The sequence below is a fragment of the Astyanax mexicanus genome, unplaced genomic scaffold (genome assembly GCF_023375975.1).
Source record: "Astyanax mexicanus isolate ESR-SI-001 unplaced genomic scaffold, AstMex3_surface scaffold_31, whole genome shotgun sequence".
Lineage (NCBI taxonomy): Eukaryota > Metazoa > Chordata > Actinopteri > Characiformes > Acestrorhamphidae > Astyanax > Astyanax mexicanus.
The window spans coordinates 1,144,240-1,168,678 of NW_026040041.1; the positions used below are offsets into that span (position 1 = coordinate 1,144,240).

The 24,439-nt window shown below is 36.1% G+C and overlaps 1 protein-coding gene across 1 annotated transcript in view; it reads left to right on the forward strand.

The window, feature by feature from the left end:
• Positions 1-24,439, forward strand: part of LOC111196675 (semaphorin-6D-like) — a 35,572-nt gene that overhangs the window by 4,055 nt on the left and 7,078 nt on the right. Inside the window, exons 2-14 of the mRNA XM_049472851.1 lie at positions 7,764-7,939; positions 9,639-9,753; positions 11,358-11,415; positions 11,753-11,809; positions 13,378-13,479; positions 15,349-15,439; positions 16,003-16,128; positions 16,886-16,974; positions 18,320-18,537; positions 19,834-19,965; positions 21,418-21,573; positions 22,916-23,089; positions 24,118-24,246. Coding sequence (XP_049328808.1) covers positions 7,843-7,939; positions 9,639-9,753; positions 11,358-11,415; positions 11,753-11,809; positions 13,378-13,479; positions 15,349-15,439; positions 16,003-16,128; positions 16,886-16,974; positions 18,320-18,537; positions 19,834-19,965; positions 21,418-21,573; positions 22,916-23,089; positions 24,118-24,246 — 1,544 coding nt within the window. The 5' untranslated portion in view covers positions 7,764-7,842. The remainder of the gene's footprint in view (positions 1-7,763; positions 7,940-9,638; positions 9,754-11,357; positions 11,416-11,752; positions 11,810-13,377; positions 13,480-15,348; positions 15,440-16,002; positions 16,129-16,885; positions 16,975-18,319; positions 18,538-19,833; positions 19,966-21,417; positions 21,574-22,915; positions 23,090-24,117; positions 24,247-24,439) is intronic.

Consider the following 24,439-nt stretch of genomic DNA (forward strand, 5'->3'; position numbering starts at 1 on the left):
ATTCATATATAAGGCGCACTGACGATTTTTGGGTTTTCTAGAGAAGGTGGTACTTAAGGTATTTGAGTATTGTAGCTCTGCTATGTGTGTGTGTGTGTGTGTGTGTGTGTGTATTAGTGCAGTGTGTGTGTGTGTGTGTAAGATAAGCTCCATTGCAGGAGATGATCCTTGGATTTATCAGCATGAGCTCGGCCTCTAAAACTCACCTTCTGCTGCACAATTACTGCCTCTTCCCCCAGTGTGTGTGTGTGTGTGTGTGTTTTAGTATGTGTGTGTGTGTTTTAGTATGTGTGTGTGTGTGTGTTTGTGTGTGTGTGTGTTTTAGTATGTGTGTGTGTGTGTGTTTGTGTGTGTGTGTGTGTGTGTGTGATTTAAAGTATCTTAAAAAATCTGTAGTAAATTTGTCGGTTTGTCGCTGACCTCATAATTCTACATAAGGATGTACGATATAAACAAAAACTATGATTTTCAGTAAATAAGGCTGTGTACCTACCGATAAAATATACAGTTGCAGGAAAAAGTATGTGAACTCTTTGGGATTATACTTGGATTTCTGCATAAATTGGTGATTAAATGTGTTCTGATCTTCATCTACATCACAACAATAGACAAACACAGTCTGATCAAACTAAAACCACACAAATAATTATATATTTGTATGATTTTATTAAACACAACATGTTAACATTCACAGTGAAGGAGGTAAAAGTATGTGAACCCCTCGGCTAATGACTTTTCTAAGAGCTAATTGGAGGCAGGATGTGATGAGATGTGATTGGTTGTGTTGGTTAAATCTGTCCTGCCCTATAAAAACTCTCCCCAGTTTTCTTAAGAAGCTTGAATGCTTGATGTGAATCATGTCTCACACAAAAGATCAAGCTCTCAGAAGATCTACATTCAAGAACTGTTGATTTGCATGAAGCTGGAAAGGGTTATAAAAGTATCTCTAAAAGTCTTGATGTTCATGTGTCCACGGTAAGACAGACGCTCTACTAATGGAGAAAGTTCAGCACTGTTGCTGCTACTCTCTCTAGGCATGGTAAAGTCCTGTAAAGGTGACTGTAAGAGCACAGCACATGACCGTTCTGCAGGTCTGATATGCAGCTACAGGAAACCATTGGTTGAGGTTTTTGCTGCTAAAGGAGGATCAACCAGTTATTAAATACAAAGATTCACATAGTTTTATTTACTCTCACTGTGAATTTTAACATGTGTTCAATGAAATCATGCAAATATATATATATATATATATATTTTTAAATGAGCCTTTATACTGCACTGCATGTGCTCTGATTGAAGTATAAATGAGTTCAGGTTAGGTTTAATGTTCCAAAACTAATTTGTGATCTTGTGGATCTTGTGCACAAATCAAAGTTTTAACGTAGTTAATTCACATTAAACAATCCAACTGGTCAAACTAAAACAATCAACTACAAATCTTTTATTTTAGTTTAGAACTGAGCAGTGTGGTTCTCTGAGCTTCTTTCTATCTGTCTGTCTTCCCTCATTCCTCACACTGTATTTACTCTAATCTCACGCCCCCTGATAAGAGTCTGATCCTAATCTCACGCTATGTTCTCCACACGGCATGCTGCCACACATCAAAATACCAAACCAAAAACACGTCCGCCCGCAAAACCATCTCAAACCAAGCAAATCAACACCTGCCAACCGCTCGCTAAAACCAACACAGTAAATCCCCTAAAACCAGCACTGTAACCCCTAAAACAAGCACTGTAACCCCTGAAATTAACCATGTCAGACCTCTCAAACCATCACTTTCAACCCCTCCCTAAGACCAACACCGTAAATCCACTAAAACCAGCACTGTAACCCCTGCAATTAACCCTGTCAGACCAAGCAAATCAACACCTGCCAACCCCTCTCTAAAACCAACACAGTAAATCCCCTAAAACCAGCACTGTAACCCCTAAAACAAGCACTGTAACCCCTGAAATTAACCCTGTCAGAGCAACCAAACCAACACCTGCCAACCCCTCGCTAAAACCAACACCGTAAATCCCCTAAAACCAGCACTGTAACCCCTGAAATTAACCATGTCAGACCTCTCAAACCATCACTTTCAACCCCTCCCTAAGACCAACACCGTAAATCCACTAAAACCAGCACGGTAACCCCTGCAATTAACCCTGTCAGACCAACCAAATCAACACCTGCCAACCCCTCGCTAAAACCAACACTGTATTTACCTTAAAACCAGCACTGTAACCCCCCAAAATAACCCTGTCAGACCTACCAAACCAACACATGCCAACCCCTCGCTAAAACCAACAACATAAATCCCCTAAAACCAGCACTGTAACCCCTAAAATTAACCTTGTCAGACCAACCAAATCAACGCTGCCAACCCCTCACTAAAACTAAACCAGCACTGTAAATCACCTAAAACCAGCACTGTAACCCCTAAAATGAACTCTGTCAAACCAACCAAATCAACCTTACCCACCCCATCCTCCAGCTCCCTGACTCTCGAGAGGGGCTGATAGGACACCACCCCCCATCAACCCTTCTGAATTCAATGCCAATCAATCAATCAATTAGCTAGGGGCTAATTTCCAGGAGTGCTAGCCAGGGTTAGAAGCAGACTACAGTCCGATAATGCTCACCTCTGAACGGCGAAAGAGCTAGTGCTTAGCGCGGTTAGCGGCTAATGCTAATACTGCTAGAGAACTTTACTGAAACTGCGTCAGAAAGATGCAGAGTTCATATTCATAAAGTTTTAAGAGTTCAGAAATAATCAATATTTGGTGGAATAATCCTGGTTGGTTTTTAATCACAGTTTTTTTTTCATGCATCTTGGCATCATGTTCTCCTCCACCAGTCTTACACACTGCTTTTGGATAACTTTATGCTGCTTTACTCCTGGTGCAAAATTCAAACAGTTCAGTTTGGTGGTTTGATGGTTTGTGATCATCCATCTTCCTCTTGATTATATTCCAGAGGTTTTCAATTTGGTAAAATCAAAGAAACTCATCATTTTAAAGTGCTCTTATTTTTTTCCAGAGCTGTATATCTTTAAAGCTCTTAAGTATACTTTGTTTTTACAAGGGAACACAAGTCTAATTCAAATGACAAAAAGTCCACATCCATTAAAGGCTTCAACCCAACATTTTCCCCAAAAGAACCACCAATAGAAACAGGAATAAAATAAAATTTCAATCAATTAGATAGAAATACAGTGAGGTCAGTAAATTAGAGGAAAGCAGTGTTTACTCCAAAAATGCTTATTAGTGTAAAACAGTGATTTACAGCCATAAGCTGATCCTGGAGGAGATCAGCAAGAGGCTAATTACCTGAACGAGAGAAAGAGAGAGAGAGAGAGAGAGAGAGAGAGAGATTAATCTGAGATTACAGAGAAAGAGATTCTAAAGGTTATTTATTTCTTTTAACAGTTCAGTTTTATTCCTGTTTAGAGGAAGGATATGACCAGACTCTACTGGGTGTAAATGACTTTTTTTAGTGTTTCCTTCACCCTTTTCTCCCTCAGGTTGGGTGTTTTTGATAAGGATCTAGGATTAGGACTAGGATTAGAATTAGGATTAGTCCTGATCCTGGACTACAAATCGTTCTGAATCACTAGACTAGACCCAGCTCTAAACTCTGAAGCGACCTGCGGAGTTTTAATCCAGTAAGAAGCTCCTTCAGATGCCAGTGTTTTAAACTGATCAGTAGGTACCAGTAGGTTCATACTGTCCCTAAAATAGGATAGTACCTAAAAGGGCTTTTTCACAAAAATCAAAGTTTCTCTTTTAATTCCAACTTTTTAATTTGAAGGTCAAAACATGAGTAAAATTTGCTATTTTGTCCTTGCTTACTGTACAATTGCTTTAATGTATCGTATTTTTTGGATTATAAGTCGCATTTTAGGAAACAATAGTAAGGAACAGGGGTGTTACCAAGTTTTCCTTCTAATTCAGCAGATCTCTCAGTAATTCTTAAAAAAAGTGAATCGAGTGCTGGATGTTGATCTACACAGATTTCTCTCCTGAAAACTGTTTTTTTGGGTGAGTGAATCGCTTTCGTTTATTTACAGTAAGCTTCGATTTCCAGATTTCCACTAAGGCTGGGTGCAGCAGCATTAGCATTAGCGACTACGCTGAGGAACCCTGAGTGTTCCGGTAAACCAGAGGCCAATATTAGCTAGCGGTTCATCTCACGTAGCTTATTTTAACAAAGTAAACATGCAGACTACAGTCTGATATACTCACCTCTGAACAGTGAAAGAGCTAGCGCTTAGCACTGTGGTTAGCGGCTAATGCTAATACTGCTCCAGTCTTGGTGCTGGAGAACTGAACTGAATCTCCTGTATAACTCTGTACTTCAGTGGAGTGTCTTTACTGCTCCTTAATACCTGACTGATATAATTTATACATAAGGAGCACCGGATTATAAGAAGCTCTGATGATGATTTTGGGAAAATTAAAGGATTTTAAGTGCAAACATATAAGAATTTGGGAGAAATGTTGTCTGTAGTTTATAGAATAAAACAACAATGTTCATTTTACTCAAACATAAACCTATAAATAACAAAATCAGAGAAACTGATTCAGAAACTGAAGTGAACTCTTTATATTTTTTTATAAAGCTGTATATTACGATAAATATCAAAATTAAATTATCGTCTAGCCTCAGTTTTAGGCTTTAATTATGTGAATAAGGTTAATTAAATAAATTATATAGGAGAGATTAAAGGCTTTTCTCATTAAAACTGAACAGATGCTCAGATCTGACCACAGCTCTGTCCAGCTGCAGCACCGCCTCTATATATAACTCTATTTAACTTTATACACACACACTATTATACACACACACACAGTAACACACACACACACACAGTGAGGCGTGTTTTGTACTGCAGTACTGTGGGAAAGTGGAAAAGTAAACAGACACTTCATAGCAGTGTCAAATGTCATTGTAGATATGTGTGTGTGTATAGTGTGTGTTTATTTGTGTGTGTGTGTGTGTGTATAGTGTGTGTTTGTTTGTGTGTGTGTGTGTGTGTGTGTGTGTGTGTATTAGTTGTGGAGTCGGGGGAGTTGTGTCTAGAGGAAACTGTTGTCCTTCCAGTCGTTCCGATCTGATCTGCACTTTTTCACTCCGTCCAAACACTCTTCACTTTCTCAGCCCTGAATCTGATTCTATAATCTAATATAATCCAGCCCAAATCTGATTTTACTTTTATCTAGATTGTATCCATATTCATTTTTGATAGTCTGAGCAGCCAGAAACCACATAAAATCGCATTTTGGAGCCACATTTAAAAGAGGTTTTAGTGTGATTATTTGCCGATTTATTTATTTATTTTTTATCTCATTTTCTCCCCAGTCACCCAACCCACTCATTAATACTCCCCCCTATCACTAGTGATGCCCCAACACACCAGGAGGGTGAAGACCAGCACACGCCTCCTCCGATACATGTGAAGTCAGACTCCGCCTCTTTTTAAACTTTTTGCCGAGTAGCATCACAGCGCTAACACTCGGACTCGGTTCTGATACATCAGCTCACAGATGCAGCCTTGTGTTTGATCCACATCACCCTAGGAGTGATGAGGGGAAAGAGAGGGGGCCATCTACTGTACTGTACCCACCCAGAGAGAGAGAGCAAGACCAACTGTGCTCTCGGGACTCCGGCAGATGATGGCAAGCTGCATGACTGGGATTCGAACTAGGAATCTCTCGATCATACTGACATCACTTTAGTCTACTGGACCTATCGGAGCCCATTAAGGTCCTTATTTTGTTGTTAAGTTCACAACCGTCATTAACATCCAGCGCTCGTTTAAATATAAAAGAAAGTATTGTTTTATTAGTTTTGTTTACTTAATTTAGCTTTACTTAACTTAATCTGGTATTAATAATAATCCGGTGCGCTTTATAGTCCGAAAAATACAGTATTTATTGATTTACTTGTGTGTCGCATATATATATGTTGGATTAGTTTAAGCTTCTGAAGGGCGAATTTTAGACCCAATTTGGGCTGGATATTTTTGTTGGACCTGGCAACCCTGGTCATTTTTGTTCCTGAACTCTGTTTTTTCCTCAAGCTCAATTTAGCAGAACCTGGCAACTCTGTGCACAAGAGCCAAATTACAGGACATATAAATTCAAAATACATTCCTACATTGTTTTATTGTATTTTCTGCAGCACAGAGTAAAGAAACGGTGTAATCAGAAATATATTAAAGGACAGACGACAGAATAAACAGGTTTTTTCCTTCACTGTTTCCTTGGATGTGGATTTCTATGAAGCTGCTTAGTGATGATAATAGTTGTAGAGCTGGAAGATACGATAAAATATTATCAAAACATTACCTATTCACCATACACAAAATTCATCACAATGATTTCACAGATATATTTAATGCACAGTTCAGTGATTTTCATTCGATTTGTGCTGCATATCAGTCAGATTCTGCTTAAAAAAAGCAAATAATTAGATGTCAAGCTTCCTTTCGGTACATTTAAAAAAAGAAATGGATTTTTAATTGTTTTCTCTTTTTCAAATCTAAACTTTACAAAAATATTAAAACAGTAAACACATGGTTGTGTTTAGGTTGCAGTGTTTTCATTTCTTCAAATATAGCGCTACACCCACAATACACATTTTTTAGATCTCATCTGGTACTTTGTTTTTATTTTCCAGCAGGACTTGGCACGCTGCCCACGCTGCTAAAAGTATATAATTGGTCTTATATAATATTTACATTTTCTGATACACGGATTTTTGTTTTTTTTATTGGCTGTAAGTTTCATAATCATCAACAATAAAATAAATAAGTGTTTAAAATAGATCACTCTGTGAGTGTGTTTAATACATCTATATAATATATGACTTGATATAATGATATTAATTTTTTTTGAGATGCACTAGTATTAGTGTAATATTTTTTTTTACTGAATAAATAAATGAGCAAATCTACCTTTAGGTCTTTAAGAACATTTTAAATAGTTTACAAACTATCAGGCAGCACTGTTTGCATTTGCAGGCCAATTTCAGAATTGGTTCCATTTAGGCCTGTAACAATAATTACATTATCAATTTATAGTACAATAAATGGACATGACCTTAATAATATTTTATATCGTGATATCGCTTATTGTGTTTATTTATGTGTTTGTTCACATATATGACAATGAAGAGAATTTTAGAAATTTTAGAAAATATTTATTTTCTAAACTATGAATAAAATTAGTTTTCTTTAAAAGGGTATAATTTATTTTGGTACCACTTTAAAATAAGACTACCTTCATAAAGGGTTTATAAATGGTTTACAATAAGTTTATTAATGGTTACTAATTAGGTTGTAAATGCTTTATAGTCAGTTATAACACGTATGTAGAAAGGGCAACAATGATCTTTTGTTTGCCAAATAGTGAACCCACAGCCGTCTATACTGTTGCCCTTTATACGTATGTGTTATAACTGATTATTGATTATTTTTAAGGCATTTACAACCTAATTAGTAACCATTAATAAACTAAATGTAAACCATTTATGAACCCTTTATAAAGGTAGTCTTATTTTAAGGTGGTACCTTTATTTTTTTATGATATTCTATTATAATTATATCAGTGACATTAAATGGTCTTAAAATGACAATACTATTGATTATCGCAATAATTTCTGGGACAATATATCACCCACCCTAGTTTCAGTGATGTAAATTTTTATTGACAGTTAAAGTAATATATTTGTTCATTTTTCTGTGTGTAAATATATTTTAAATGTGTTTCTCACAGGCGTAGGTTCTTCAGTATGCCTCACTGACCCTCCTCCAGTTTAATGATGAATCAGGAATGACCTCTCGCCTCTTCAGTTATGGAGCTGCTGATTACAGCCGGCCTGCTGTCCATCACTGCTGTAGCCACGCCCTTTCCCAAAGACCTGCAGCCAATCAGCACAGCTGGACCTGAAGGTTCGTAGAAATCGCATACGTTGTGATTCTGTTTAGATACCCTGTTTTTATTGATCCACACATGCAGGAGTAGTGTAGTTAATAATGCATGTAGAGAGTTGTAGAGGTTCTTAATGTTCCTGCTGGAGCAGTATTAGCATTAGCCGCTAACCACAGCGCTAAGTGCTAGCTCTTTAGCTGTTCAGAGGTGAGGTTATCAGACTGTAGTCTGCATGTTTACCCTGTTAAAACAAACAAAGTGGGACAAACCACTAGCTTATATCACCCTGGCTTACCGGAACACTCAGGATTCCTCACTGTAGCTCTGTCGGCAGCATTAGCCGCTAACCGAGGCTAGCGCTAGTGGAAATCTGGAAATCTAAGCTTACTGTAAATAAACAGAAGCTCTTTTCTCACCCAAATAAACAGTTTTCAGGAGAGAAATATGTGTAGATTAACATCCAGCACTCAATCGACTTTAAAATAAAATGTTTTTTTAAGAAATTACAGTTTTGTTTACTTGGCTTAGCTTAGTTAGTTTAGCTTAGTTTTAATTACCCAGGGGTGAGGTCTGAGACCTGCTGAATTAGAAGGAAAACATGACAACGCCCCTGTTTCTTACTAGTGTCACATTAAATAGCGTTAGATTTGACTTTGTTGCCTCCACACATGAATTCGTTGGTCGTCTTCACCAAGACAAAAGCAGGACTCATCACTGAAGATGATCCACTGTCATTATGAGTCACTACGTAACAGTCTGGCACGACTACCCACCAAGTTTCATGCAACTGTTTTTTTTGACGTTGAGTAAATATGTAAATATTTAACTATTCATTAAACAGTGTGCATTACAAAGATACTGTATATTTCTCACTATAAAGCGCACCGGATTATAAGGCCCATTATATGTGACACTAGTAAGGAACAGGGGTGTCGCCATGTTTCCCTTCTAATTCAGCAGATCTCACCATAGGGTGGTGGTGGTGAGGGAGGTAACTAACTAAAGCAAGGCTAAGCTAAACTAAGACAACAAAACTGTAATTCTTAAAAAAACATTTTCTTTTAAAGTTAAACAAGCACTGGATGTTAATCTACACAGATTTCTCTCCTGAAAACTGTTTATTTGGGTTAGAAAAGCACTTCCGTTTATTTACAGTAAGCTTAGATTCTCAAATTTCCCCAGCACTAAGGCTGGAGCATTAGCTTTAGCAGCTAACCGCTATCAGTTAGCAGCTAATGCTGCCGGACAGAGCTACATTGGGGAACCCTGAGTGTTCCTGTAAGTCAGAGTGATATTAGCTAGTGGTTTGTCACGCATAGCTTATTTTAACAGGGTAAACAACCAGACTGCAGTCTGGTATACTCACCTCGGAATGGCTAAAGTGCTAGCGCTTAGCATGGTTAGCAGCTAATGCTAATACTGCTCCAGTCTTAGTGCTGGAGAACTAAACTGAAACTCCTGTATAACTCTGTACTTCAGTGGAGTGTCTTTACTGCTCTTTAATACCTGACTGATAGAATTCATACATAAGCAGCACTGGATTATAAGGAGCACTGATGATTTTTGGGAAAATTACAGTATTTTAGGTGTGAAAAATACGCTATATAAAAATGTTTTTTAAAGATATTGATGTATTTTAAAAGCAGTACGGTGTAAAAGGTGTAAATATGTGTTTCATGTAATGTAATAATGTATAATAACTCTTCTCCTGATCTGCAGATTCGCGGTTGTTTCCCAGTTTTCAGGGTTTGGTGTCGGATAACGATACGCAGCGTTTGGGACTGGACTACCAGCGCATGATCCGAATCAACCGCATGCTCTACATCGCAGCCAGGTCAGCCAATCACATCGCTGCATCAGTTACTATAGTAACAAATCTCATAATAATAATAATTTTAGCTATGTTTTCATCTGTGGAATTTACAATGTGGATTTTCTGCAATAAAAACACTTTATATAACAGAATTCAAATAAAATAAAAATAAAAACCTGTTTAACTTTTAGTTTATGGATGAAGGAAGTGAAGTTTTTCCATCTATAATCTTCTTTGGGCATATTTGACTATATTTTGCCAACTTTGTCACAAGATTCTGATTCTTTGGTTCAGTGACTAGGCAATCTATTAGTCGTGCACCGTGCGTGCAGCTTGATTAAGTGCGTGTCAGATTGTCTTTGCTATCGTGATGACGGGAAAAGTAGACCTTGTGCGGCTCGAAACTTAACATAAAAGTCATGTACTAATTCTCTTAATTAATTATGGGTGTGTTTATTAGGTTTATATTGGGCGTAACGTTAAATAATAAAACAATCAGAGTGTCTCCTTCTCATCATTCTCTTTAAGAGTAGAATCAGGTGAGCTCTGTCTTTGGTGGATTGCTATTGTAACGGTGCAGCTACCTGGACGTGTTCAACAAACTCTTCTCAGCAGAGGAAACTGTCCTCCACCAGTCTTACACGCTGCTTTTAGATAACTTTATGCTGCTTTACTCCTGGTGTAAAAATTCAAGCAGTTCAGTTTGGTGGTTTGATGGTTTGTGATCATCCATCTTCCTCTTGATTATATTCCAGAGGTTTTTAATTTGGTAAAATCAAAGAAACTCATCATTTTTAAGTGAAATCTTATTTTTCTCCAGAGCTGTATATCTTTATATAAATTAATTAACAAGTTTTAAGTGTTTGTAAGTGTTTTCATCTTGGTTTTGTTAAAATACCAAGTGAATTGTAATATAAACTGTCTTTATTTCTCTCTGTCTCTCTCTCTGTCTCTCTGTCTCTCTCTGTCTCTCTCTCTGTCTCTCTCTCTGTCTCTCTCTCTCTCTCTGTCTCTCTCTCTGTGTCTCTCTCTCTCTCTCTCTGTCTCTCTCTCTGTCTCTCTCTCTCTCTCTGTCTCTCTGTCTTTGTCTCTCTCTGTCTCTCTCTCTCTCTGTCTCTCTCTCTGTCTCTCTGTCTTTGTCTCTCTCTGTCTCTTTGTCGTTGTCTCTCTCTGTCTCTCTCTCTCTGTCTCTCTGTCTCTCTCTCTGTCTCTCTCTGTCTCTCTCTCTCTCTCTCTCTCTCTGTCTCTCTGTCTCTCTCTCTCTCTCTCTCTGTCTCTCTCTCTCTCTGTCTCTCTGTCTCTCTCTCTCTCTCTCTCTGTCTCTCTCTCTCTCTCTGTCTCTCTCTGTCTCTCTCTCTCTCTCTCTCTCTCTGTCTCTCTGTCTCTCTCTCTCTCTCTCTCTGTCTCTCTCTCTCTCTCTGTCTCTCTGTCTCTCTCTCTCTCTCTCTCTCTGTCTCTCTCTCTCTCTCTGTCTCTCTCTGTCTCTCTGTCTCTCTCTCTCTCTCTGTCTCTCTCTCTGTCTCTCTCTCTGTCTCTCTCTCTCTCTCTGTCTCTCTCTCTGTCTCTCTCTCTCTCTGTCTCTCTCTCTGTCTCTCTGTCTCTCTCTCTCTCTGTCTCTCTCTCAGGGATCATGTATTTGCTGTTAACCTCTCGGCTTCAGTAAACCAGGTCATCCCTCAGCAGGTATAACACACACACACACACACACCTGAAAACACACACTAAGAGTTTCATAGACTGATTAGCAGGATGTCTGTTAGCCGCTGCAGTGCAGATCTGTTGAACAGTCGTCTAGTTTAAGAAATAAAAACAGTAGTAAAGAGATTAATCAAATTCTACAGCTGCTCAAACTGTAGAAGTGCAATAAAAATACTCCACTAAATCGATTTCTCATTAATCTGACCCCTGACCCTTACTATTATTATACTATTAATCAGAGGTGAGGAGTAATGAAGTACAGATACTGTATTAAATTACTGGAGTATTAATATTAATGATCTATACTGTTTCCTCTGTGCAGAGACTGATCTGGAGATCTAAGGATGTGGGGAAATGCACCGTCAGGGGTAAAAACACCGTGAGTACAAATACCCTCCACCTTACCACCCCCTCACAATACTGCTGATTATATACAGACAGACAGACAGACAAAGACTGGCAGACATAGACAGACAGACATCGATAAACAGTGAAAGACAGACAGACAGATAAGACAGTCAAAGAAAGACAGACAGTCAAAGACAGACGTAGATAGACAATCAAAGACAGACAGTCAAAGACAGACAGACAGTTAAAGGCAGATGTAGACAGACAGTCAAAGAAAGACAGATAGTCAAAGACAGACGTAGATAGACAGTCAAAGACAGACAGTCAAAGACAGACAGAAAGTTAAAGGCAGATGTAGACAGACAGGCAAAGACAGACAGACATAGACAGACAGTCAAAGACAGACAGACAGTCAAAGACAGACAGACATAGACAGTCAGTCAAAGACAGACGTAGATAGACAGTCAAAGACAGACAGACAGTCAAAGACAGACAGACATGGACAGTCAAAAACAGACAGACATAGATAGACAGTCAAAGAGAGACAGACAGATAAGACAGTCAAAGACAGACAGACAGTTAAAAGCATACGTAAACAGACAGTCAAAGACAGACAGACAGTTAAAGGCAGATATAAACAGACAGTCAAAGACAGACAGACATGGACAGTCAAAGACAGACAGACAGATAAGACAGTCAAAGACAGACAGACATAGATAGACAATCAAAGACAGACAGGCGTAGATAGACAGTCAAAGACAGACAGGCAGTCAAAGACAGACAGACAGACAGATAAGACAGACAGATACAGACAGCAACAGCACAGAATGATATACACTCAGATAAATAGAATCGATAGATAAATATATAAACTCATCTATATCGGTGCAAACAGCCAATACATAATACATACATAACAGAGCGAAAGAGCAGAATGTAAATTTAATTGATTATAAATATTTTAAGTTGTTTCAGGACCTTTTTTTGGAGTTTTTTTCAGTTTAAAACTGTGGAGGAAACTCTTACGATGCTTCAAAAAACACAACTTCTAAAACTCAAATATTCCTCAAACCACATTAAAGAATTCCTACATAGTTTCAAATGAAAGAATTCCTAAAATGCTTATAGTATAAAAAAAAACACTATCATATAGATAGATAGATAGATAGATAGATAGATAGATAGATAGATAGTGGTGGGGTTTAAGCACAACACTAAACAAACCACTTCTGACACCAATCTTTACATGTGAGGTATACTTATATATGAATGAATTATACATTATATACAGTGCCCTCCATAATTATTGGCACCCCTGGTTAAGATGTGTTCTTTAGCTTCTCATAAATTGAGTTTTGTTCAAAATAATATAGGACCACGATGGGAAAAAAAGAGTAAAATACAACCTTTAACTCAAGTGAATTTATTCAGTAATCTATAACACATCTTAACCAGGGGTGCCAATAATTATGGAGGGCACTGTATATACATATATAATTTATATATATTCTTCAGTCTAGGCTTTATTACACAGCCTGTATCTCTGTGTGATATAGTGGTGTATAGTGAACAGTGTGTGTGTTTCTGGATGTGTTACAGGATGAATGTTACAACTACATTAAAGTTTTGGTTCAGAGAAACGACGAGACTCTCTTCACCTGCGGGACAAACGCTTTCAACCCCACCTGCAGAAACTACAGGGTAAAAGAACCCCAACTTTTTATTTTATTTTATATTATTATGAGGGAATGAGTTACAGAGTTGGGGGAATAAACTGTTTACAGGTCATTACACAGAATCTGTGCCATTTCTGAGTTTGATCACTACTTTGAATAGTGAAATATATGTTTTATTAGATCATTAGAGCTGAAGAAAAGATAAAAATAGTTACAACAAGAAAATGGCTCCCATTTGGTGGAATGACCCTTTAAATCTCTTGATTTCAGATGAAACAGTGAGTGAAGATGTGTCCCAATAGTTTTGGCCACAAAGGATCTGATGCATTTTTGAATACTTGCTGCCCTCTAGTGACCAAAACAAGCATTAAACATCAATTTACACTTTAAATCAGAGCTAGGTTTCCTGTTACACTTTGGAACAGGTAATATTCTATAAAATAATAATAATACTGGCCAGTGAATAAAAGTAGATTAAAATATACTAAGCATTATTATGCTATAGTGAACAACTTTTATTGTACTTATTAAACTTTAATTATAAAATAAAAATAGTACAAAAGTCTTAATTAAATTGTGCTAAGTGTTCTTAACTGTACTGAAATGGAACTATTTTAAATATACTTAAGTAACATTTAAACTTTTAAACTACTTCATGTATGTAACCCCATATTTTAAATATACTGACAGTAAACTTATAATACATTTAATAATGAGTATTACACCTGTAACAAGCATAATGTCACTGTACTTTTATATGTATATTTTTTCACCAGGTTAATAATAATAATAGTAATAATAATAGTAATAATAATAATAATAATAAGTTCTTCACAATGAAATTAAATAAAACTGATAAATGTAAAACAATAAGTTACAATAAGTAAAGGTTTAATATAAAAGTATTTAATAAATAAAAGTAATTTTAGAACAAAATAAACATAGAAATAAAAATAAGAACAACAAAATGAAAACAGAAAGCTGCACTCTTTTTGTGCTTCATTTTGGGATGCTCTATTTCATTAAAGCAGCGGAACATATTTCGTCAGACAGTCTGAGAATTTTAGTGTGTTTTTGAACTCCAGCACTATTTAGTTGCAGTTAAAACAGTCTTGTTTGGTTTGTACTTTTAGTGTGATTCGTTTGAGCAGGTGTGAAAACACTAATCACACTTAGTTCCGGTCCTAATAGAACTCTGGAGCGGTTCTCTTGTGGTGTGAACGTAATCCGGTCTCAATTCGACCCAGTTATTAAATATACTCCTGTTTTAATTTGAGCTGAACTGCTGTTTAGATGCAGTTTAATCTGATATATATTAGCCAGATAACGATAATTATTTACCACAGCTATGAAGAAACACTGTCTCTGCTGCTCCACGCTGTTTACACACTGAGAGCACAGTCTGTGCTGTGTTCACTGCTCACATCTGCGCTGCACGTCTCATTAAAAACACTGTGTTTAAAACAGCAGCAGCACATTTTCAGTGTTCTGTTTTCTCACTATACTCACTTTAATCTTGCTCTCACATCAGACAGCTCTGACCAATCAGAGGAGACTTCAATGTGCTCAAAGCGTGGCTTATTGGTGCACATTTTTTTGGTGAGTTTAGGTTTTTATACCTGTGTGAAAATAAACCAAACAGAGGGAGAAACTGAAGCTTTGGAAAGTTTTGGGAGAAGTTTTGGGCAGATCAGTGAAAAATCGTGAAAAAAAAACAGAAGCTTATGCGCTAAACTTCATAAATATAAGAAATCTGTTTTAGTGAAATGATCAAATTCAGATTAATGTATTAATTACTGTCTCTTTTCCGTTATAAGGTTTAATTTATCTCAATTTAAAGACTATTGATTGATTTATTGATCTGTTTGGGTGTTTATTGGTTTGTGTGTATCAGCTGTCGTCTCTGGAGCAGGTGGGGGCGGAGCTTGTGGGACAGGCTCGCTGTCCGTTTGAGTCGCACCAGGCCAACGTGGGAATATTCGCAAGTAATGAAGCAAATTCATATTTTATATTAGTATATAAAAAAGAGGACAATACAGAAGGATCACAGTGCTGTGAAACTTTATATAACATCTATCTACAACCTATAATGATTTGGGAGGGGCACTGGGTGATGTATGGGTTTAGAGACGAGCAGATTGGGGCGGGGCGTGGTGTTTAAATCTGGTTTAAATGTTTGAATTTCCTGTTTTTTGCATTTTCGTCACAGTTTTATAAGAATAGCAAAGAAAAAAAATACTTTAAGAAGACGTGAAGGTCACCCAATCTGAAAAGAAGAACTGTAAGAACTTTGAAAGTATCTTCAAGTACGAATCGCAAACAAAAAGACCATCAGAAACGTTATTATGATGGAACTGGCACTAATCAGGACTTGCCTATTTTTCCATAGACAGGTTGGGAATAAATGATGTTATAAATGACTGTAATTAACGCTGGGTTAATATATCTAGACACCAGAAACTTTTATGTGATCAGTGTATATTGATCAGATATTCTAAAGCACCTACAGAAGATATAAAAGTTTTTTTGTGATTATTTTGTGTTTCAGGTGGTCATTTCTACTCGGCTACGATGTCTGATTTCCAGGCGAGTGATGCTGTGATTTACAGGAGTTTAGGAGGAGAGGGGAGTCCTGTGTTACGCTCCGTTAAATACGACTCCAAATGGCTCAGAGGTAACACACACACACACTTATACACACACACTTATACACACACCAGGTCTGTGCAAAATTCAATTTTTTATTTAGTTCAATTAATGTACATTCAACTTCCAACTTACAGGATGTTGAATTGAATTTGAATTGAATTAATTGCTGTTCAGGGAAATGCATGGTTATTTTATGTGTATTTGTTTATATTTAGGATCTGATAATACAGTAAATAAATGAATAAAACAAAAACTGACAGCAGGAAGTTACAAGGAAATGTCGTAAGACTACAAATGTTGTGTTTCATCACATCTACAAATAAAACCTGATAAAAAATGTTACATTAAAAACAAACTAAAAACAAAACAAATCGTAATGGAAAATCACTTGTATATTTATAATTAAATTTGCAATTAAATTTGTATTTAATTAATTTGTATACCAATATTGGGAAGATATAATGATAAAAGAATCACTGTTCTCTGCCTGGCAAATCAGGTGAAATCAGTTTTTAAGAAATCCACCGTTACTAAAGCATTTCTTCTGCATATAAAATTAAAGCTATACATGTTGTTTTTTATTAAAATGTCTTTAAATATTGTGATATAATATTTTTCCCATATTGCCTGTTTCTAGTGCAGATTTACAGGGTAAATAAGGTCAGAATGGTTAAAAAGTGGAAAAGCTACAGTAGATCTGGGAAATTTTATAAAACACAGAAAAGCAGTTAGAGCGAGTTTAGCCTGATAATTTTAGTTTTTCCGCTCTTTTCTTTCTTTAGAGCCTCGTTTTCTGCACGCGATTGAGTACAGCAGCTACGTTTACTTCTTCTTCAGTGAGATTGCTGTGGAGTACACAACCCTCGGGAAGGTAAAACATGGGAATAAAACAGAAAAACAATTTACATTCAGTTTAAGATTAAAGAAAAATTAGCAAAAATTAGATCTGTTGTTTTGCAGGTTGGGTTGCATAGGCAAAACTTAAAATATGAGCCAGTTAAACCCTCTTGAATCTGGTTTAAATGTTTAAATTTTCAGATTTTTGACACAATTTTACAAGAATAGTAAAAAAAAATACTTTAAGAAGAAATGAAGATCAGTGAAGCAGTTTGAAAAGAAGAATTTTAAGACCTTTGAAAGTAAAAAAAAAAAACAAGTCCATTATGATGGAACTGGCACAAATCAGGATCACCCCAGGAAAGGAAGAGCAAGAGTTTCCTCGGTTGTACAGGAACAAGTACAAGGTCATCAAAATGACCAATTCCAGCCATTTTCATCACAATTTTATAAGAATATTCTTATAATATAACTTTACTCTAAGCTTTTTTTTTTTTTTTTTTTTTCATTTTTAGCAATTTAATATACAGAAAGTGTCTTATTCCGTTTGCAGATATTTTTGCTTGTTTTAAGCACTGTTTTGTATTTTGTATGTATTGTTTCATAAATTAAGTAAAACTATCTGCCAATAAAATAAGACACTTTTAGTAGATTAACTATTTACACTCAGTTTAAGATTAAAGTTAAAAAATAGCTAAAATTAGACCTGCTGTTGTTGTTCAGGCATTGCAGGTTGCACTGTTTTCACAATTCTATGAGTAAATTAAGCTTAATTCTTACACATTTTATCCTTTTTTTGAAATTTAATTTACTGAAAGTTTCTTATTCCATATATTCAAGATATTTTTTAAGAATTAAAAAAATTAAGAATTTTTTAAGATTTTTTTTTTTAATAAAACAAAATTTTCTGCCAATGGAATTCGACAATTTTAGTAGATTTAATCACTTAAAGCAAGTTCACGTAAATTAGAAATGAGTTATTAATTCTTATAATATTGCTTTAATAATGTTAAAATGAGAAATATCAGATTGATTAACCACATTTAAGAAGGTTTCACTTTTTTTGTGTGTGTATTTGTAAAAAACATACGATATGCATCACGATAGAGGGGTTATGATTTAATATATCACTATTAATATACTTTAATAAGGCAAGTAGGCAAGTGGATTTATGTTAGTCTTTAAACTTTAGTATAAAAACATATCATATCATATTTTTAAAAAAGTACTTTTTATAGTTTTTATGTTGTAAAATTGCTTTAATTGCTTTAATTAAGGCCTTAATTGATTGGATTGGAATGATGTGTTGATTGTTTTATTTTAGCAGTGCATCACTAGTTATTAATGTATGTAATATATATGTGTGTGTGTGTGTGCAGGTAGTGTACTCTCGCGTAGCGCGAGTGTGTAAGAACGACAGTGGTGGATCAGCTCGAGTGTTGGAGCGGTACTGGACGTCGTTTCTGAAAGCTCGGCTGAACTGTTCCATTCCGGGAGATTCCTTCTTCTACTTCGACGTTTTACAATCAGTCAGCGGCATCATACAGATCAACCAGCGCCCCGCAGTGGTGGGAGTGTTCACTACACAGATGAACAGGTCAATTTAATGTTTTTTTATTATTTTAAAATGTTCTATATTGTAGATTAATACTAAACTCATACAAACTATGAAGAAAAACATATGCAATTTTTTTTTAGTAAAGAAAAAACCTTTTAAACAAACCAGAATATATTTTATATTTTGAACGTCTCTGCTGGATTTTCTCAGTCAGTTTTATGAGGTAGAGTCACCTGGAATTCAGGCGTTCAGTTAACAGCTGTGCTGAACTCATCAAGAGTTAATTACTTGAATTTCTTGTCTCTTAATAAAGTGTTTGAGAGCATCAGTTAAAGTAAAGTAGTGAAGAGGTAGAGTTACAGGTATACAGTGAATAGTGAATATTTGAGTAATGTTCTAATCCAGGTTATGAGAAGCAACAACTACTCAACTAAATAAAGAATTTAAAATTGACTTTAAAAAGGTCCAAAACTCAATTTTAAGAACTTTGAAAGTATCCTAAAGTGCAGTCACTGCAAAAACCTTCAAAAATGTTATGATGATGAAACTGGCACTCATCAGGAAAGAAAGAGCGAGAGTTTCAGATAAGAGTATCTAAATACTTCACATAGTATTTTGGTTTGTTTAACACTTTTAAATATCAAAGTTTATTCTCTAAACGCTCCTGACAGCATAGTTCACCTGCTCAGAATACTATATATATATTTAAATATCCTCCTGAGACCCAGCTTTAGGTTAGGATTAGTTAGGGTTAAGGGTACGGGAACAGCACTTTATCTGAGGAGCTCCTGCTGCTGTTTCTCGCTGTATGAGTGTTTTTTTAAAGTCAGATTTACAAATAGTAAATAGAAGTAAAATAAAAAAGTAAAATAGAAAAACAACAGCAAACAGGTGGGGATGGATGGTTGTGGGTAAGGTGGAGGGGATTTAAAAGAGATTGGGGAAAACATTGTCAGTTTTTGTAATGCATTATTTAGTTACACCTGTTATCTACAAAACTTTCAATAAAAAACCTTGATTGCAAAAAAACAACAAAAGCAAACAGCCAGTACTGAATCATTCCATTCATTTATTCATAAAAATAATACATATAAAATAAAAATATATATTTTTATTTAGTTTATTTTAATATTTAAATTGAGTGTAATGTTGTCGTTTGACCACTAGATGGTACGGGAAGTGTCTTTATAAGAGGCCAAAGGGTCAAAAAATGATTATAAAGAGTATCATGATGCAGAGAAGCAGTAACGTCCCCACATGAGGACGCAGGGTCTATATATATATATATATATCTATATGTTCTAGCCCTGTTGTAACCTGGCTGTTTGTGTGCAGTATTCCGGGTTCTGCAGTGTGCGGGTTCTACCTGGATGAGATGGAGCGAGTGTTTCAGGGCAGATTTAAGGAACAGAAAGGAACAGATTCAGCCTGGAGTTCAGTTCCAGAGGAGCAGGTCCCAAAACCACGGTAACACAAACACTACCACCACTCAGAGACCATCATTAAAGGGATTTAATACATAGAATACTGTGTCTTTTAGTTTTCATAACTTTCAGAACCTTTAGAAACTTTCAATTCTTCATAAAATTCAAAACCTTACAAACTTTTAGAATGTTAAAAATGTTCAGAACCTTCAAAAATGTACAGCCTTTAAAACAGGGGAGTCCAAACTACGTCCCGCGGACCATTTGCGGCCCGTTTCCTTTTTTGGAGCGCGAGGTATTTTAGAAATAGAATGAAAGTTGGCCCGCTGTTAAGCAGGTTTTTTATAATGTGAGATTCAAAGTTTGAACGCTAGGTGTCAGAAACGGCCCAAAGAGTCTAAAAGCGGAGAGAGTGCACATTTCTAGCGCAGAAAAACGGGCCAAAGAGTCTAAAAGCGGAGAGAGTGCGCATTTCTAGCCACAGAAAAACAGGACAAAGAGTCTAAAAGTTGCCGTAATTAATCAAATCTTAGTTTACACAACACTGTCAAAGATAGATAAAGATAGTAAGTAATGTAAAATAGTGTGTAAATGAAATAATCAGGAAAATGTATTATTTAAAGTGGTATATTTCCTTCATTTATTACAGAGTGGCCTTTGACTTCAAATATATTTCTCCTTCTGGCCCCCAACAAAAAAAGTTTGGACACCCCTGTTTTAAAACCTTTAGAACCATTAAAATATTTAAAGTCATATTTTTCAGCCTAATCAAGTTTTATTCTCATTTTTTCATTACATACATGTGATTTTAGTGAAAATCAGCATTTGATGGAAATTTCTAAAATGATATTTTATTCTGACAGGGGGAACAGATTAGGCTTTTTAGTAAGAAAACAACATTATGACTATTATTAATTATTGCAGCGAGTGTCTTCAGTCCCTTTTTGAAAATAAAAAGGATGAAAACGCGTTTAGAGCTTTATTTTATATGTACTGAAGGAGGCATGCACTCGTCTGTATTACCCCCCCAGTGTCTGTAGGGGGCGTTGCAGTGAGAGGGGGGGAGGTTCCTAATTAGTTAATTGGTTCAGATAAAATAGGAAGGAAGTTGAGTAAAACTAAAAATGAAAGGAATGTATTGATTGATGTTAATGATTGATGTTAATGATTGATGTTATTGATTGATGTTAATGATTGATATTATTGATTGATGTTAATGTTTGATGTTACTGATTGATGTTAATGATTGATATTATTGATTGATGTTATTGATTGATGTTAATGATTGATGTTAATGATTGATGTTATTGATTGATATTATTGATTGATGTTAATGTTTGATGTTAATGATTGATGTTATTGATTGATGTTATTGATTGATATTATTGATTGATGTTAATGATTGATGTTAATGATTGATGTTATTGATTGATATTATTGATTGATGTTAATGATTGATGTTATTGATTGATGTTAATGATTGATGTCTCTACAGTCCCGGCTCCTGTGCAGGTGAGGGTTCAGCGTCAGCGTTCTCTTCTTCTGCTCTGTTTCCCGACTCCATGCTCTCCTTCATCAAAGCTCATCCACTGATGGACGAATCGGTTTCCTCCATCAACAACCAGCCGTTTCTCACGCAGACCACCAGCAGGTAACCATCTCTTATGGGTTTTTTATCCTCTGTGATTTTATTCCTGTCCAGAACGATCATGTTCGTGTTTTTCTCAGACGTCCTCTGAGAAAATTACAGGCTGAATTATCTACTGTTTTTCTCTGAACTCCGTGCTCCTCCGGTAATTTTAGTCCCGTCCGGACGCACATCTCTGAGTTTCGTCTCCTCGCCTTTAATAAAATAGATATTTGTCCACTGCCGCGCACCGTACTTACACTTTGAACGCCCCACGGTTTCCATGGAGATCCACATTAAAAACACAACAGCGAGTGGAAATGGAGGAGCTACTGAACTCCGTGATGAGGTCATGTGACGGAGAAAAAAGCCTAAAAACTCACTGATCCTCCTGTTTTTACAATTGCAGTCCAGATGCAGGAGTTTTATCACTAAAGATTAGAAGAGTGAAATATTTTACACAGTTAAAGTCTTACAAAACTAGACCATTTTATTATATTATTATATTTAGTGCCAGAGGTTATTTTCAGGAAATTTTAGAGATTAATTCTTATAATAATAGCTGGAATATGTTGCTGTGTAATAATAAAATATACCAGCCCTGTTTAACGTGCTTAGAAATGTTATATTTGACATATTTAGATTTAAAAATCAAATATAATAAAATAATACACAATCAAATAAAAAACTGGATGTTCTTTACTGTTATTTTTTTTGACTACATATCTTTTTATTAGTACAATCTAACCTGGGGAATTTAGCCACAGTGGCTAATGGCCAATTAATTAATTAACAATTAATAAATCAAAATCATCATGTGTATTTGAAAGCCCAATTTTTTTGCATATAATGTTCATCTCAAAAAGCATTAAGGTTCTGAAGTGCCACACAGTCATTAATCTCTCATGCGCAAAAAATAAAAAAGATAAAAATGTTAAATTTGGCCAAAATAAGCCCTAAAAATAAAAGCCCTAATGAATTTTTATTTAATTTTGACAGGATGTCTGTAAAATGTATGACTGATTTAAACCGAATAAGAAATCTCAGTGTACAGTACTGAAATGGGAGTGGCTACTTGATTTATGTACTGCCATCAGCTTACAACTCAATGCTGGTGGCTATGGCTGCCACCCAGCCTGGCAAGCCAATAGGAAGATTCCTCAGTTGTAAAGCCCCTCCCACTGAAAAGTTCTGTGGAATGAAGTTACCCTCCCTGCAGTGGAAAAGTGTTTTTTTGTTTATTTGGTTACATTCTGTAAATATTTCTTGAAATTGATTCTTAAATGTGATTTTTATTTTGTTCTGATTGCTTTGTGAGAATTAAACTGTATTTTTGTCTCTGATGCTGAGTGTTTTTACTCTGCAGCTATAAGTTATCTCAGATAGTCGTGGACACGGTTGCTGGACCGAATAGAAACCGTACGGTGATGTTCCTGGGTTCTGAAGACGGACATGTTCAGAAGATCCTGATGAATTCTGACCCAAACCTTTCCTACAGCACCACCATGCTGGAGGATATTCACGTATATAACCCCAAAACGTGAGTCTGATCACCTATACTATACATATATATACTGAACTCTACATATCTCACAGTAGATCTGTGTTAAAGTAGAGATATCCTTGGTAGAATAAGTATTTTATTAGTAAAGACTAATTAATATTGTTTAAATTCACACAGAGTAAATCTGATTTTATTTAAAAACAATGCTTATTTTAGGCTTTATTCACTATATCATAGTGTTTATCTGTGTGTATCTGTATCCAACATGCATCTGAAAAATTCCTCATTTCTATTTTTTACCGTACACAGAATGTACTGTACTTTTTGCACTATAAAGTATAAATTCCTTAAATAAAATAAAGAAATAAATCCTTTAATTTTCCCAAAAAATCATCAGAGCTCCTTATATTTCGGTGGACCTTATGTATGAATTCTATCAGTCAGAAGTACAGAGTTATACAGGAGTTTCAGTTTAGTTTCTCCATCACAGAGACTGGAGTAGCATTAGCATTAGCCGCTAACCACTGCTCACTATTTACCCGTTTAGAGGTGAGTATTATCGGACTGTAGCCTGCTCCTAACCACAGCTAGCATTGCTGGAGCAGCATTAGCATTACCCAATAACTGTTCTAAGGGCTTTCGCCATTCATAGATGAGTATTATCAACCTGTAGCCTGCTGATAACCCCAACTAGCACTGCTGGAGCAGCATTAGCATTGCATCTTTAATGTATTAAAATAAGCTACGTTTGAAAAAAAAACGCTAGCTAAAATCGCCCTGGTTTATTGGAACACTCATGGTTCCTCAGTGTAGCGCTGTCGGGCGGAATTAGCGGCTAATTGTGCCTAGTGCTAGCGGTTAGCTGCCAATGCTAATGCTGCTGCACCCAGCCTGTGAAGTATAGGGAGACTATGGCCACTTAGATGAGTTATGATGTCAGGATGTAGTAAAGTTGTTTATTCGACCAGTCACTAAAACTACAGTGTGAAACTGAAACTAAACGTACAGAATACAGAACAGTGTAACGTGTTGAGATTAATCCGGACTGTGTGTTTGTTCTGCAGGTGTAAAGGAGATCGGAGGGTTCTGGGTTTAGAGCTGGATAAGGAACATCACGCTCTGTTCGTAGCTTTTTCCAGCTGCATCATCAGAGTTCCTCTCAGCCGCTGCACTAAACACCGAAACTGCAGGAGGTCAGACTCACACATACACACCTCAAATCCATTTTTACTGCACTAAAACACACCTACGCAAACTACAAACTCTACAAAACCCAAACCGAAGGACATTTTATATCTACCTGAGAAAAGCAGACGATGTTCAATGCAATTTAGTACAGGTGTTGGAGAATGAAAGTGAAACACCTGGTTTTAGAGCACAATAATT